The sequence below is a fragment of the Gambusia affinis genome, linkage group LG22, assembly GCF_019740435.1.
Source record: "Gambusia affinis linkage group LG22, SWU_Gaff_1.0, whole genome shotgun sequence".
Classification (NCBI taxonomy): Eukaryota; Metazoa; Chordata; class Actinopteri; order Cyprinodontiformes; family Poeciliidae; genus Gambusia; species Gambusia affinis.
In genome coordinates, this window is record NC_057889.1 from 22144756 (window position 1) to 22158060 (window position 13305).

At 38.6% G+C, this 13305-nt stretch overlaps 1 protein-coding gene across 4 annotated transcripts; it reads right to left on the reverse strand.

Annotated features, from left to right (window-relative positions):
- Nucleotides 1-786: 786 nt before the first annotated feature.
- Nucleotides 787-11264, reverse strand: cep85l (centrosomal protein 85, like). Of its 4 annotated transcripts, XM_044105693.1 has the most exons (14): nucleotides 10729-11210; nucleotides 9646-9742; nucleotides 8232-8390; nucleotides 7067-7792; nucleotides 5874-5959; nucleotides 5312-5429; nucleotides 5073-5240; nucleotides 4822-4974; nucleotides 4063-4217; nucleotides 3835-3952; nucleotides 3708-3758; nucleotides 3183-3290; nucleotides 2055-2223; nucleotides 787-1753 (listed from the first exon to the last, which is right to left on the reverse strand). In XM_044105693.1, exons 3-14 carry the CDS (start codon nucleotides 8355-8357, stop codon nucleotides 1584-1586), a joined length of 2148 nt encoding a protein of 715 aa, XP_043961628.1. In that variant the 5' UTR covers nucleotides 8358-8390; nucleotides 9646-9742; nucleotides 10729-11210; the 3' UTR covers nucleotides 787-1583. The 4 variants fall into 4 exon arrangements, with proteins under 4 accessions (XP_043961628.1, XP_043961625.1, XP_043961627.1 ...); XM_044105690.1 differs by lacking the exon at nucleotides 9646-9742 and having other exon boundaries at nucleotides 7067-7842; nucleotides 10729-11264; XM_044105692.1 differs by lacking the exon at nucleotides 9646-9742.
- Nucleotides 11265-13305: the final 2041 nt, after the last annotated feature.

The following is a 13305-nucleotide window of genomic DNA, read 5'->3' on the forward strand; positions in this document are numbered from 1 at the left end:
TCATGTTATTCAATGGTACTTAATAAATATTAAAGTACTTCACACACAAAACAGTTGCTAACTCTATTAATGATCAGAAAGACCACAGTGGTCACTGAAATGACATGAAACTGACAAAACTAATAAATAGAAATGCACTTAAATTTAACGGATGTCTACTGGGCCATCCATTTGAGCTGCAGTTCAACTGAATCATTAAAAAAATATAATTGCTTTTGTCAAATTTGAAAATTCGAATTATTTAATGTTGGTGTAAAATGGTGCAGAGCATTGTGATAAATACTGCAAGCTGTTTTTGGAAAACAACATGAACGTCTTTCAGTATTTCAATTAAATTAATTCTCTGAATATTGTCAGACTCTCCTCTGTGGTGCTTTTAAACCTCTGACAGGCACCACTGAGTTATTAAATGTACCAGACTGCTGCACAGCTGGCTAAAGCTGCACAAGGTTTAACAGCTGTTAGTTGATCATGATGTTTATCTCATTGTTTATGTTGACTCATGTTTTCACTAAATCCAGGAAAATGAAGCTCATCACCCAGTTCTAAAAGGCTTCAGACCAGCTCCCTGTAGCTCACAGAATAATGTTAAGATACTCTCATTAGTTTTAGCTTGACACCAAAATATAATTAAGATCTGTTTTATCAACCTTCCAGACGTCTCAGGTGTTCTGATTCAAGTCTTCTCTGCATCCCCAAAACCAAAACCAGACATGGAGCATTTAGTGTTTACACTCCTCTAATCTAGAACAAATGTACAGAAGACAAAATAGCTGAAACACCAAGTTTCTTTAAACTCATTTATTTGTGGTTGCCTTTAACTTCTAGTCTAGATTACTACTTTTTATTACTCCTCTTTATGTTTTCGGTGTAATGTAACGTCTTTGCTGAAATGTGCCATACAAATAATCTTGACTGATTTTTGTTTTATTAATATTTGGTATTTTCTTTTTTTTTATGCTTCATGCTATTTTTCAGTTCTTTTTCATTGAAAAGCATTTTGACGTTGGAAAAAAAGACTAACAAAAGCTAAAATCCCCTGAAATAGGCACACACACAAAATGTCTGTACATATTTTAATGTCAACTTGGATGTTTGATGGTTTATTTTATAAAAACAGTTTAGTCTGGTGGGCCGTGTGGTGAGCAGTACCAGCAGGTCCTGGTACCAGCAGATCTTCCGCAGTGAACCTTGCTTGCAGCAGGAAGGACAGCACTTAGCAAATTTTATGTGGATGCAATATTACTATCCATAGCATCAACAGGCACAAAGTTCTGCTTGGACTTTGAATTTATTCTTATATGACCTTAAGTAATATCCTAATTTCCAAGCAAAGTTAGTGTCACCATCCTCAACATTTTATTATCTGCATCAGATCCTATTAGTCAGAGGAGTAGAGCAATGAATGGTGCTGCTCTGCTCGCATCCAGTGCTGTGCCTCTGTTCTGAAGTGGATTAGAGGCAACAGTCGTTACAAAACTTCAGACACGTCCAAACCTTTCAGAGCTGTGACAGATAGTAGGATTCATTTTCCCAACATCATCGTCGTATAGCGTTAGAGATTCGATAAATGTAATGTTTATTCACTGCGTGGCGCAGCTTGGAGCCACATACTGAGGGCAGTATTCTGCTACAGTCCTCCTCAGATCATCTATTCCTCTCTTCAGCAGGCCGACTTGGAGCAGTTTACAGCTCGGTTCCTCTTCTCCTTCAGCCAGCTGGTGCTCCTGTTCCTCTGCTGAGACGCTGAGTGCTGGACGGACACAAAAGAGCAGCAGAGGACATTTGGTCACCATCTGATAACGTATCTGTACTGTCTACACTCAGAGAAACAGGAAACAATGTTTATTCATTTTACACGAATGAAATATGATTCAAACATGTCGACCATGTACTTCACTTTTCAACATTTCTTCCTTTCTACATAAACTGTCAAGAGCTCTGCTCAATGCTGTTCCTGCTCTCCCGCTGTATTTCTCTGGCATGTATGAAGCTATTACTCTGATTAACCATGTGAAGATGTGACATTCAAGAGTTTGTTGTCAGCGCATTACATTTCATTCCCAGAAGCAGAGAGAGGTTGGGCTCTTTTCCCTGAGCTCTTTGGACCAGGATGCTGCAGAAACCTCGCAGGTCAAGCAGACACAAAGACATCTCTTTCAAAAGCTCCTCCACTTCTGACATGCTTCCTGGAGATGACAGATGCACCAACTTGTCTTTGTCCTGGTTAACAGAGTGAATAAAATGTTCATGTTTCAATGTGAGCATAACCGGGTCAATGACAACAGATAACATGTTCAGCAGACTGCCCCCCTGTAATAAAATCGGATTTTTGAAACCATCCACAACAGAAAGTAATTTTCCTTGATTAATAACAGGTGAATCTAAAAGTTTGTGCAGAAGGTCCCACCTTAGATTCTGCCCTCTGCACAACCACAAATGGTCGATGCAAAGCATCTCATACACATCAGTGTTTAATGAGCCAGATGTTAATCATATGACTTCGTGACAAGAGGGAAATAAACACAACTTCACAGTAGAGCGCTGTCCTCTACACTCTGGTGATTTGTATAAACAGGGTTAAGAGCCACTGCCCCCTTCAGGTTATAGTGGAGTACTGCATCAGTAGATCAGGTTAGGACTCCTGCATCATCTACTGTTCTCCCCGTCACTTATGGGAACTTAGGCAAGAATATGACTTCTTAGTCTTGGTTCTGAGTCTTTAGAGAAAATTAAGCTATTTTATTGCAACAAACCCAGAATGCTGGCTGTGACCATGTGCATGTCCTGACTCTGAGTGTGTAAACATGTCTTGGGAATCTACTTGAAAAAGGATTGGACAGTGTACAGCCAGAGCAAAACTCAGAACTCGGGCCGGGTCATGGTCAGGTCAGACTTGGGCTACTGTGGCACATTTTCAATAATATAACCAGCAGATGTTAGTTGGCTCTGCCTCAGACACAATGTCTATGGATTGGGTAGACAAACGGGTCAGGCTGGAATTTCTAGACTTTCTAAAACTCTGCTGTAGACTAAACTAAGTCAAACAGCTTTGAAATGATTTTGAACATAAAACTAGTGTATGGGGTTTGGCTTGCTTGACTACAATCTAAGCAAAGCTAAAGTTTCTTACGCTGACCAATACCCAAAAGCAAAGAGTTTGGCATTCTAGAGAGAGATACCTGAGAGAAGGCTCCAAGCATGCTGACCAAGTTCTCCTCCTTTTGCAGAGAACAAGCCACTGGTGAGTGAGCGGCACCTCTTTTTTTTAGCAGTCTTCCACTAGTGGCCTATCAGGAAAGAAAATACAAACAAATGAGAACTGTGTTTGGGACAAAAAAGCCTGACGTTCTGTTTCATACAGGAAGATCCCTAAACCAACTAATTCTGCTGGCCTTTTGCAGTTGAAACGGTTATAAGATAGCATTCACATAAGCCCTTAAACATCTTATAGACTCCATTTTAATGTAGAAATCCACTAATTCTGAACACACCACAATCTCTCTGCTTCACCTCACTTCAAAACATTCAAACTAAGACCTTGCTGGCTTGGCACCAGATTCCCCAACAGACTTCTGAGGTTGAGAAAAATCCCAAACTTATCGGGTTGGGACTAGCTTCAGGGAAAAAGGGAGATCTGTGGTACATCATACAAATAGTCATAAGGTTATAAATGAAACTAATTTGTATATTTTAAATATCCCTACCATTAGTTGTGAAGTTAGTCTCTCAATTTCATCCTTTTGTATCTTTAATACCTGGGGAAGGTAGTGGATTAATATATTTTTGAATTGTTTAGCAGAAACATTTCTGTTCAGTTATATGTGATGCTACCATGTTGCTGTTGTCTTGCTGCTGCAGGAGCTGAGAATTTTCTCTCAAAAGGTTTTTTAGATCTTGCACCGGCAGCCTGGCCCCATCATCCAGACACTGCTGCACTTTCTTATGCAACCTGTCCAATTTAAAAAAAACAAAAACAACAAACAAAAAAAAAATAAACAAAGTGAGACAGTGACATAAACACATACAAAATAAAACATTAACTATGATCTCACACCATACCTTTGTACAGATGTCATCATCTCACCCTCTGTCTTGGCCTGCATCTCAATCATGACATCTTTCTTCTGAATCAATGCACATTCTACCTCTATGCTCTTCTGTAACTGGAACACTGTTTTCTCAAGACGCCTGTTTTTTTCTTCTAACTTCTCCTGCTGAGCATATAAACAGAAGCTGGTTACCTACGGTTTATGTACTGTGAGTATGTGGATAGGAACCAATGTGTTGGTGCATATCCACAGGGACTCATGAGATTGGTGCACCGTTATATACATGTACATGCTAAGAGGCAGCGTCAGCAAAGCTATATAAAGATCTACAAGAGTTTCTTTAAGTCTAAACATCTAGATTTAGACATATGGGTCTAAATATAGATGAGAAGAAGATCTGTATGGTAGGCAGCTGTGTGTTGTGGTTGTCGTCTGACCTCAATAAACTCATTTATAATTGCATCATAGCCTTATATTCAAATTAATTTAGTTAATTAATATAGTGCCAATTTACAACTAACGTTGTCTCAAAGCACTTCTCTTATGCAGTGGCTCCAGATTGGCTGTGTGTGTGTGTGTGTGTGTGTGTGTGTGCGTGTGTGTGTGTGCGTGTGTATGTGTGTGTGTGTACGAACCAGGTTGTTATATAATTTTTGGGACCTATTTATGTTCATTGTGGGGTTGTGGGGATAAATCCTGGTCCCCATGAGAGAAATTCTGTTTGTGTGCGTGCGTGTGCGTGTGTGTGTGTGTGTGTGTGTGTTTATACCTGTTTGGACTGGACTTGAACTTCATTTAATGTGGGCAGATCAGAGAGGTATTTCTCCAGTATCTCAATGCGTTGCTGTTTTTCTTGGTTCTGCTCACTCTCTCTCTGGTATTTCTTCTTCAGACTGGTGATGTAACGATCCCTTGTCTTTATCTGTTCACAAATTAAATAGATAGATCCGTCAGGTTGTAGAGACAAGCTCAAGTCAAATTTAAAGTAATGAAAGAATTTACATAAATTGTGATTCATACCTTCTCCTCCAGTTTTCTGATCTCCTCTGTATATTTCAAAGTAACCTGCTTAAAAAACAGGTTCAGATGGAGCACTTCAAGCTCGGCAGCTGCTAATTTTTTACTAAGTTCTTCATCACAACATCGCCTATCAGATTGCAGCTTGCCGGATGTCGTCATTGCTGACTCCTAAATAACAAGAATTGTTTGCGAGTTTTGTATCCACGTTTCTAACTTTGCATTCTTCACCGTATTCTCACCTCAGTATTTGGGATTCTGGAGGTATGAAACTGTCCTCTCTGGCTGCCCAGGACCTGCTGGGCTCTGTGCTCGTTCTCTCTGATCCACACATGCAGCTGGATGATTTGCTGCTTTTGGCTGAAACACAAAATCATTTTGTGTCAGCAACAGATTATCATCAATGGTTCTGTTTTAATTGTAAAGTTTTAGATAACAAATTTTTGACAACATCATAACAATAATATAATAATAATAGTTATGCTTTACTGAGTTGGGGGAACAAATGCTCTGGCCTGTTATAGACAGTACAGGAAGGGAATGTTAAAACGGAGCACTGAATGTACTGAAGCAACAAATAAAGTTTGTCAGTATATATTAATATACTAAAAATTATTACAAAAAAGAAAAAATAAATCTTGAAGAGGAAGACACGGGAAAGCAATTCAGTAGTGGGCAAAAAACGTGAAAGGAAATCATATTAACCTCAACTAATGATCTAATGATCCATTTGGTTAAAAATGAGGTGAAGGATGGCAGGTGAAAACTGTGTGCCAGTGGAGACTTCAGTGGGTTCTGCATTACCTTTGTATCTCCAGTTCTCTTTCCCTCAGCAGTTTCTCCTTAACCTTCAGCAGAGTGTTAGCAGGAGTGGACGTTTCCATTAGCATCTGTTAGCACACAAACATATGAAACATGTTGGTAGAGTGGTCAACTACATCGTATCATGCTCAAAAAATTAACAAACACTATCAATAAAAAGATAACTTTTAATAAAAAAGAGCAGAAAAAAGGAGATGTTAGAGGATTTTAAAGTTAGACTTGTGGGGAAAAACATGGCAAAATGCTCAATGTGTGTTGGATTATATTTTTCCTTTATCCCAGTCGAGAATAATGCAGAAATTTTAACTGATGGTCCTCAGTTAAAATTCAACATGTCCATTAACATAAACATAAATCACCAATAGAAGTCAACTGATTCTTTCAACTGTATTTTTGTAAAGTGCTCTGTTCCTAACCAATCAGTAAACAATTTCAACTCCTCTGGGATTTCAAACTTAAGTTGCGCATCTTTTCCCAAACCACCATGTTCTATGGCTTTGCATCATTACAAAAGAGCAAACTATGAAAAGTACTGCCAAAAATCAAACAAACTACATTATCTAAAACAAGAAGGACCTTTTTTTGTCCAAAACAGCTATTTTCCCCCCCAGAAAGCCAGGAATGAAAGTTTGACAAAGGAAAGATCTCAATGAAAGTAACAGCACTACTCCAGCATGCTGCCACTATGAGCAGCACAATTCAATTTCCCAGGTCTCACTGAAGATCCAAGAGAATATCCATTTTCATTCTCCCCAAAGACTACAGAGCAGAGCAACCTTTGACTTCTTCACCTGAAAACACAGGACAGTCTGCACTGAGATCTACTCCAGATTCACATTTCACACATTATTAATGTCAAAGGGTAGGTAGAGAAATATAACATCGCCACAATAGTTCAGTACAGCTGTGTTTAAAATGACATGCTACTTTCATGTTTCAGTGTTAAAGCTGAACAGTCATAGAGAGGAAAAATGTTGAGGAGAAGGCTCCAATTTAACCTGCTTTGCTGGAGGACCTAAAGATAAAGAAAAGTATGCAGAGTAGTCAAACAGAAAGGATTCCAAAAACTAGAAAAAATTGAACAGAAACATATTACACATCACTGCGACTTTCCAGGAGAGTCCATTTCTTTCCATTTCTTTTATTACAGCATATTAACATAACTGTCCTCTTACCTGGTTATGTCCAGATTCCTGATGAGACAATGTGAGGCTGTAGTCTTCTGTCCCTGGTGAACTGGCCTGACCAGGTTCATTTCCACTCTCCAGTTTGGGCCGGTACTCCATCTGCTGAGTCAGCCACATCTGGGTTCGAACAGCTGGCTGAATGGGCATGCCTCTGTCGGGGTTCTCAGCCACTGGCCAGTCACCCCAGCTGGATGACTGAAGACCACATATTTGCTGACCTTTCCCAGAATCTTTCGTCTCATGAAAACTGGAGCAGCTTAAGCTGTATTTAACTGGAGAAGAATGAGACGAGGAAGGGGACAGGTCTGATTTCAAACCAGTAGATCTATTACTGTGTTTGTAGCGGTAGCTGGGCTCGGCACCAGGAGATCTCAGCAGAAAATTGCTGCAGTTCATACTAGAAGACAGCGGTAGGTAAAGGTTGATATTTGAATCCCGTCTTTTCTTTCTATAACCATAAAGTACACCTCTGTCCAGTGAACCCTCAGCACCTGGGCTGTAACAGAAATTGGATGTCTTCGTGGAACTCTTATCAACCCCTGATGACAGTTTGGTAAAAGAGGATGACCTTCTGATGGGTTGATGCACTTTCATGTCCAAACTGCTGGAGCTGTGGGAAGGAGAGGCCATTTTTAAAAGGATTCTTGGTAAGGACGAAGCAGATGACATGGCAAGAGCTGAAGGGACGCCATCCTCTTCCTGGTTTAAGTTATGCTGTGACAGAAGAAGGGAAGAAAGAGGAGTTGCACTGGAACAGGAGTCATCTGTAGACACACAAAACATAAACAGTTTTTTTTTCTCTGAGCAAAGGAATTAGATGACAAGTTAAAGAACATTAATATAAATGTGTAATAAGCATGACAATATAAAAAACGTTGAGCTGTGGACAATGTGCATTGTGAGCTCTGATATTGAGTTAGATAGAGGAAAAGATTATCTTCTGACAGATTAACTTTTTAAAACTGCATTTGTGATCCTGCTATTACAAACATGAAGCAGAATTTGCAAGAAAAAAAAGTTATACTTCTATATGCAAACCCTAAGGTATTAGTATAAAGTCTCTTACTGCTTTTTATGTTGGTGAAAATCCAACCACAAATCAAACTACAGTTACAAGGTTAATTTTCTAAGCTTTAGTAACACATGAACCTACCTTCCAAACTGTCAGAGCAGTAGGTACCGATTCCTGTGTCACCGCTGTCAGACACAGAGCTTTGTCGTCGTCCATCACAGATCCTGCCTCCAGAGCAAGGCAGACTGCTGTGCCAGTTTGATTCATGTCCCAGAAACCATCCAGAGCCACAACTAGGCCCTGAAAATTCAAACCAAAAAAAGTAAGAGATTCACACACATACAATGGTGGACAACTTATAAATGGGTTATACATTATGTGATGTCCAGACTGTACAAATAATAGTTTGCTTAATATAACTTGTTTTTTGCTGTCGCAAAAACAAGTTTTTAACAATGATTTGAATATTTCTCTGGTGACAACATGCAGGGACACTCTGTGATGCAAAGGAATATTTGGTAAGAAGTAACTTGTCCCAGAAAATTTCACCAATTTATATTTTGCAAACAAAGAAATAATTGCAGCAGTAACTTTATTCAAATGATGCGTGAGAACGATTGTAGATCTCAAAAGCTTTTCTTACAGATCCATGTCTGCCATGAGTTGACATATTTATTCAACCCATGGCAAAATAAACCATAGGTTTATTCTGCTGTTATTATTCCGTTAAATATGAAGATTTTCTGTAGAGATGCATGGTGGAATGTTGAGTTCTTCTGGTGAATACAAAGGTTTTCTCTGGGTTCTCCAGCTTCATTCAGAAACATATTAAAAAGCTAACTGGTCACTATGAATTGCCTGTGTATCAGTGGAAAGAAACCAGAGTTTTCAAGTTCCTGGAAGTACAGGTCACTGAATACCTGACCTTGAAGTAATACATCTCTTGTATCATTAAAAAGCCCAGCAGAGACTCTTCTTACTCAGGACCCTAAAACACTACACGATACTCAAGAAGCTACTGAAGAGTTTCTACTGGTGCAGTACTGAAAGCTTTCTTACTCCTGTACTGTGTGGTACTTCCTCTGACTGCACTGCAAGGAGCTGTGAGGACAGCTCAAAGGACTTTTGACTCATCCAGTCAAGTTGCCTCATCACAAGGGCCACAACATTTCAAAAGGACACCAAGCAAGCTGGCAGTAGACTTGACATAACAAATTTTGCTGGATGATAAATTATCCCAAAAGTTAACAATAATATTACTAATTTGAGACCATTTTCAAGTTCATGGTAGTGGGGTAATAATGCAAGAACATATTCTCAGAGACCAATAGACTTTAAATTTTAATGAACATTTCAGACCAGAACTGGAAGACATTTTAAATATCTAAAACAAATAAAATAAAACAAGAGAAACAACAAATAAAATTAATTATGAGGTGTCTGTAAAAATAAAACAACAAAAAAACCTTTCCCTACAAAAAAGGGCTAGTTGAGGCTAATGCACCAGACTGGAGACATTTGTCATCCAGTTGTTGGTAGAAAGATTTGACTTAACATGTTAGATTAGAGGTGGATGATTTTCATAATAATAGGATGTCATCTAAAGTGGACCAGTCAAATATGAGTCCACCCCAGTCCTGGTGCCGCATCAACTGGAAGACAGAGGCGCAAGAAAAAACGTATCACTGTACTTATGGGACTAGTTTAGTTGCAACGATGAGAAAGGAAACAGCTTTAGCATACAGAGTAAGTGTAGTTTGGTTTATACTCAACACTATGACCATGCAAACATTATGAATAATGTTTTAGCAACAAATGCAAAAAATATCAGTTTTATTTACTCAATAAAACTGGTAAATAACACCAGTATTATCTGGCTAAAATAAAATAAAGGGTCAGGAGCTTAGCTCAGAGAGAGTAACCTTCTTAAAATAACTGATCATGTAGGAGGGCCAGAGAGTTTGTTGGACAGACGATGGATGAAGATCAAAACCAGTGGTGGTTTCAGGTAACATGGGCAACCACCCAGGGTGGCATTTTGTGGGGGTCTTCTTCCAACTGTCACTCTTTCTGTGTCAATGCTTAGCCTGGCATTTCTGTTTAAAACATCTTTTATTGATCTCATGCAATATTTTTAATTTTCTGAGTATGACTTTATAAGAAATTATGCAAAATTTTTTCCATCATTTTACAAGTAGATCTAAAAAAATGTTTTTATTTGTTTTGGTAGTGCAGAATTCAAACTTTGGGTGCTTAACACGGACCTAATATCATCATGTTTTATATAATCCACAAAGAATGTAAAATAAGTCTGTTCAGGAGATGAAGTTCTCTTCATGCCAAAATTCATCCCTTCATCAGTTTTCATGAAAACAACACAGGCTTCATAAATCAAAACCACTATTTTTGTAATTGTTTAATTTTATAAAACAAACCACTTCAAGTCTGACCATTCCAGGATCTAGCATTTAAACGCATTAAAGGTACTAAATGAATGCAGCGGAATAGCTCTTTAGTCAAGGGCCGAATCGGATGCAGTAAGTCGGATGCTAACTTCATCGTCGTCCTTAAATCCAAGCGGCCGGGCTCTTCTGTTGGTAGCATGCATTAATACAGTACATGCTTACAAGCCTCTCACCTGCTTTATTAGCTTCAAATCCGGCTTTAAAGTCACTTCTGTCCCACATTGTGTTTGATGTCGGAGAGCATGAAACCCGAAATCCGATCAGAAGACAAAAGAGAAATTACAGCTTCCGGAAAAAGCCATGGATACAGACTCAAACATGACTTCATCTAGAACAAATAAAACCATAGTCTGGATTGTTCTTTAAGAAGTAATGTATCAAGAAATAACCCTCTGTGTTTCTGTTAGTTTGCAGCTTTTTAGCTGAACGTCCTCTACGAAACGCAGGCATGGAACTCCTCCTCCTCCTCGGCAGCCAGCAACAGCCTCTGTACGGAAGACCTCCCCCCAATTTTATTCAACAACTGGACATGGACTCCATTCACTCCTGAGGGCTGTTTCACAAAAACAGCGTTACAAAATCCAGGATAAAAGATTAAGCCAGGCTTGACATGCGCTATCATTATCCTGGCTATATCCAGGATGAACTGAGAAAGACCAAACCAGGTACAGATCCAGGCTTTCGTCCACAGATTTCTGCAGCAGACCATGAGATCGATCACAGATTCCCTGATGCTACTCTAGATATATTGCGTACGCCATTCCTCACACCAAACTAACAACGTCTTTTTATTGAGGATCAGTGGCGGTTTCCGATATGGGCAATGTCTCAGGGCAGCATTCTGAGCGGAGCGGCAAGAGCACTCTTTTGCTCTTCGATTTGATCTTCTATTTGCTTGATCTTCTATTTAGGGTTTCCTTGTCCTCTAGGACAAATGGGCTTAGATCACGGGTGGATAAATCGTTTTGGTCACTAACAGTAAAAAAGCTTAAAACTCAAAATTTTGAACTGGTTCCAGCTTCAAACAACCACATTTACTGCTCAGCATTTCCAAGTTATACTAAAGCAAATTATGCTGAAATTTGATTGTGGTGCTGAAATTTCACAAACTGTCCGTTTTTGGCTTCTCTCGCTGAGATAAAGCGTTTTTTGGTCACTAACAGTAAAAAAGCTTAAAACTCAAAATTTGGACTTGGTTCCAGCTTCAAACAACCAGATCTACTGCTTCTCAGCATTTCCAAGTTATATTAAGCAAATTATGCTGAAATTTGATTGTGGTGCTGAAATTTCACTTACTGTCCGTTTTTGGCTTCTCTTGCTGAGATAAAGCGTTTTTGGTCACTAACAGTAAAAAAGCTTAAAACTCAAAATTTTGAACTGGTTCCAGCTTCACACAACCAGATCTACTGCTTCTCAGCATTTCCACGTTGTACTAAAGCAAATTATGCAGAAATTTGCTGCGACAGACTGGCGACCAGGGTGAACCCCGCCTCTTGCCCGGGACGCAGCTGGAGCACCAGCAACCCTCCTGACCCCATTTAGGGAAGAAGGGTGTAAAGAAAATGGATGGATGGATGGATGCTGAAATTTGATTGTGGTGCTGAAATTTCTCTTACTGTCCGTTTTTGGCTTCTCTCGCTGAGATAAAGCGTTTTTGGTCACTAACAGTAAAAAAGCTTAAAACTCAAAATTTTGAACTGCTTTGTAAAATGTAATAAGTTCACTTTACTTAAAAAAAGTTAGGAAACCGATTGCCTCAAAATCTTCAAGTAAAGTAGCTAATTCATTTTAAGGTGTTATTGCTATAAATAACTATGTTTAGACCACTCAGATAATCGCAGTAAACTTGAGTGCCGTTAACTCAAAATCATTAATTGGGTTAACTGTAAAATATTTATTCAGACAACTCATGCAATGGCAGTAAACTTGAGTATAGGTAACTCAAAACTATAAAATGTCAATTATGACTACTTCAAATTGTGAGTTATGTCAATTAAGCAGTACTCATAAAAATAAGTTATGCTTACACGTTTAGGAGTTCACATTACTTGGAAAATATCAGGAAACCGATTGCCTTGATATGTTCAAGTAAGATGAACCAAAAGTGTTAAGTTATTGGAACGAAGAGCCAACAGACAACAGTTTGAATGGAAAAAAGTTTAATAATTAAACAAGTTTACCTTAAATACAAGGTTCTCAAGTGTGGTTACATACACACTAACCTGGAAACAAAGTTTTCCATAGACTTTTTTAAGGAAAAAAAATGACATGACTTTTTTTCTAGGGTAGCCTTCAATCTAATATTGAATCCTTCAAATGGCCCTCAGCCTTTAAAACTTTGAGAATACCTGCTTAAATGTCTGTTGACTGGTGTGAAACAAAAACTCAATTCTCAATACTAGAGCCTAACATTTATCATAACATTGATAAAGTAAATAGTGAAGTAGTGAAGTGAAGTAATGTTTCTCCTCATTAACATAAAACCATTTAGTAGTCTGCAAATGCAATGATGCTCTCTCCAACAAAAAAAGAATCAAACAAGAAATAAAAATCACTTTTCCAATAAGGGTAAAGGTATCAACGTTGATCCATAATGTCACATCACATTCACTCATTGCATCAGAAGATTTTTGAGTGATTGTATTTTTGGTTTTAGGGATTTATATCCAAGTGACAGAAGCACCCTTTGGATGAAGTCAAAGGTGTACTTCAGTTGTTGAGGGTACTCCAAATTCAGAGTATAAATAAGT

Bases quoted from the DNA above. Each gene is read 5' to 3' on its own strand.
- cep85l (XM_044105690.1), bottom strand. From the start codon at position 10,777: ATGTGGGACAGAAGTGACTTTAAAGCCGGATTTGAAGCTAATAAAGCA. The intron at 3,759-3,834 runs GTAGCATCACAT...TACCTTCCCCAG, and splicing joins AGCAAGACAACAGCAACATG to GTATTAAAGATACAAAAGGA. The intron at 3,291-3,707 runs GTAGGGATATTT...CTTTCCTGATAG, and splicing joins GACTAACTTCACAACTAATG to GCCACTAGTGGAAGACTGCT.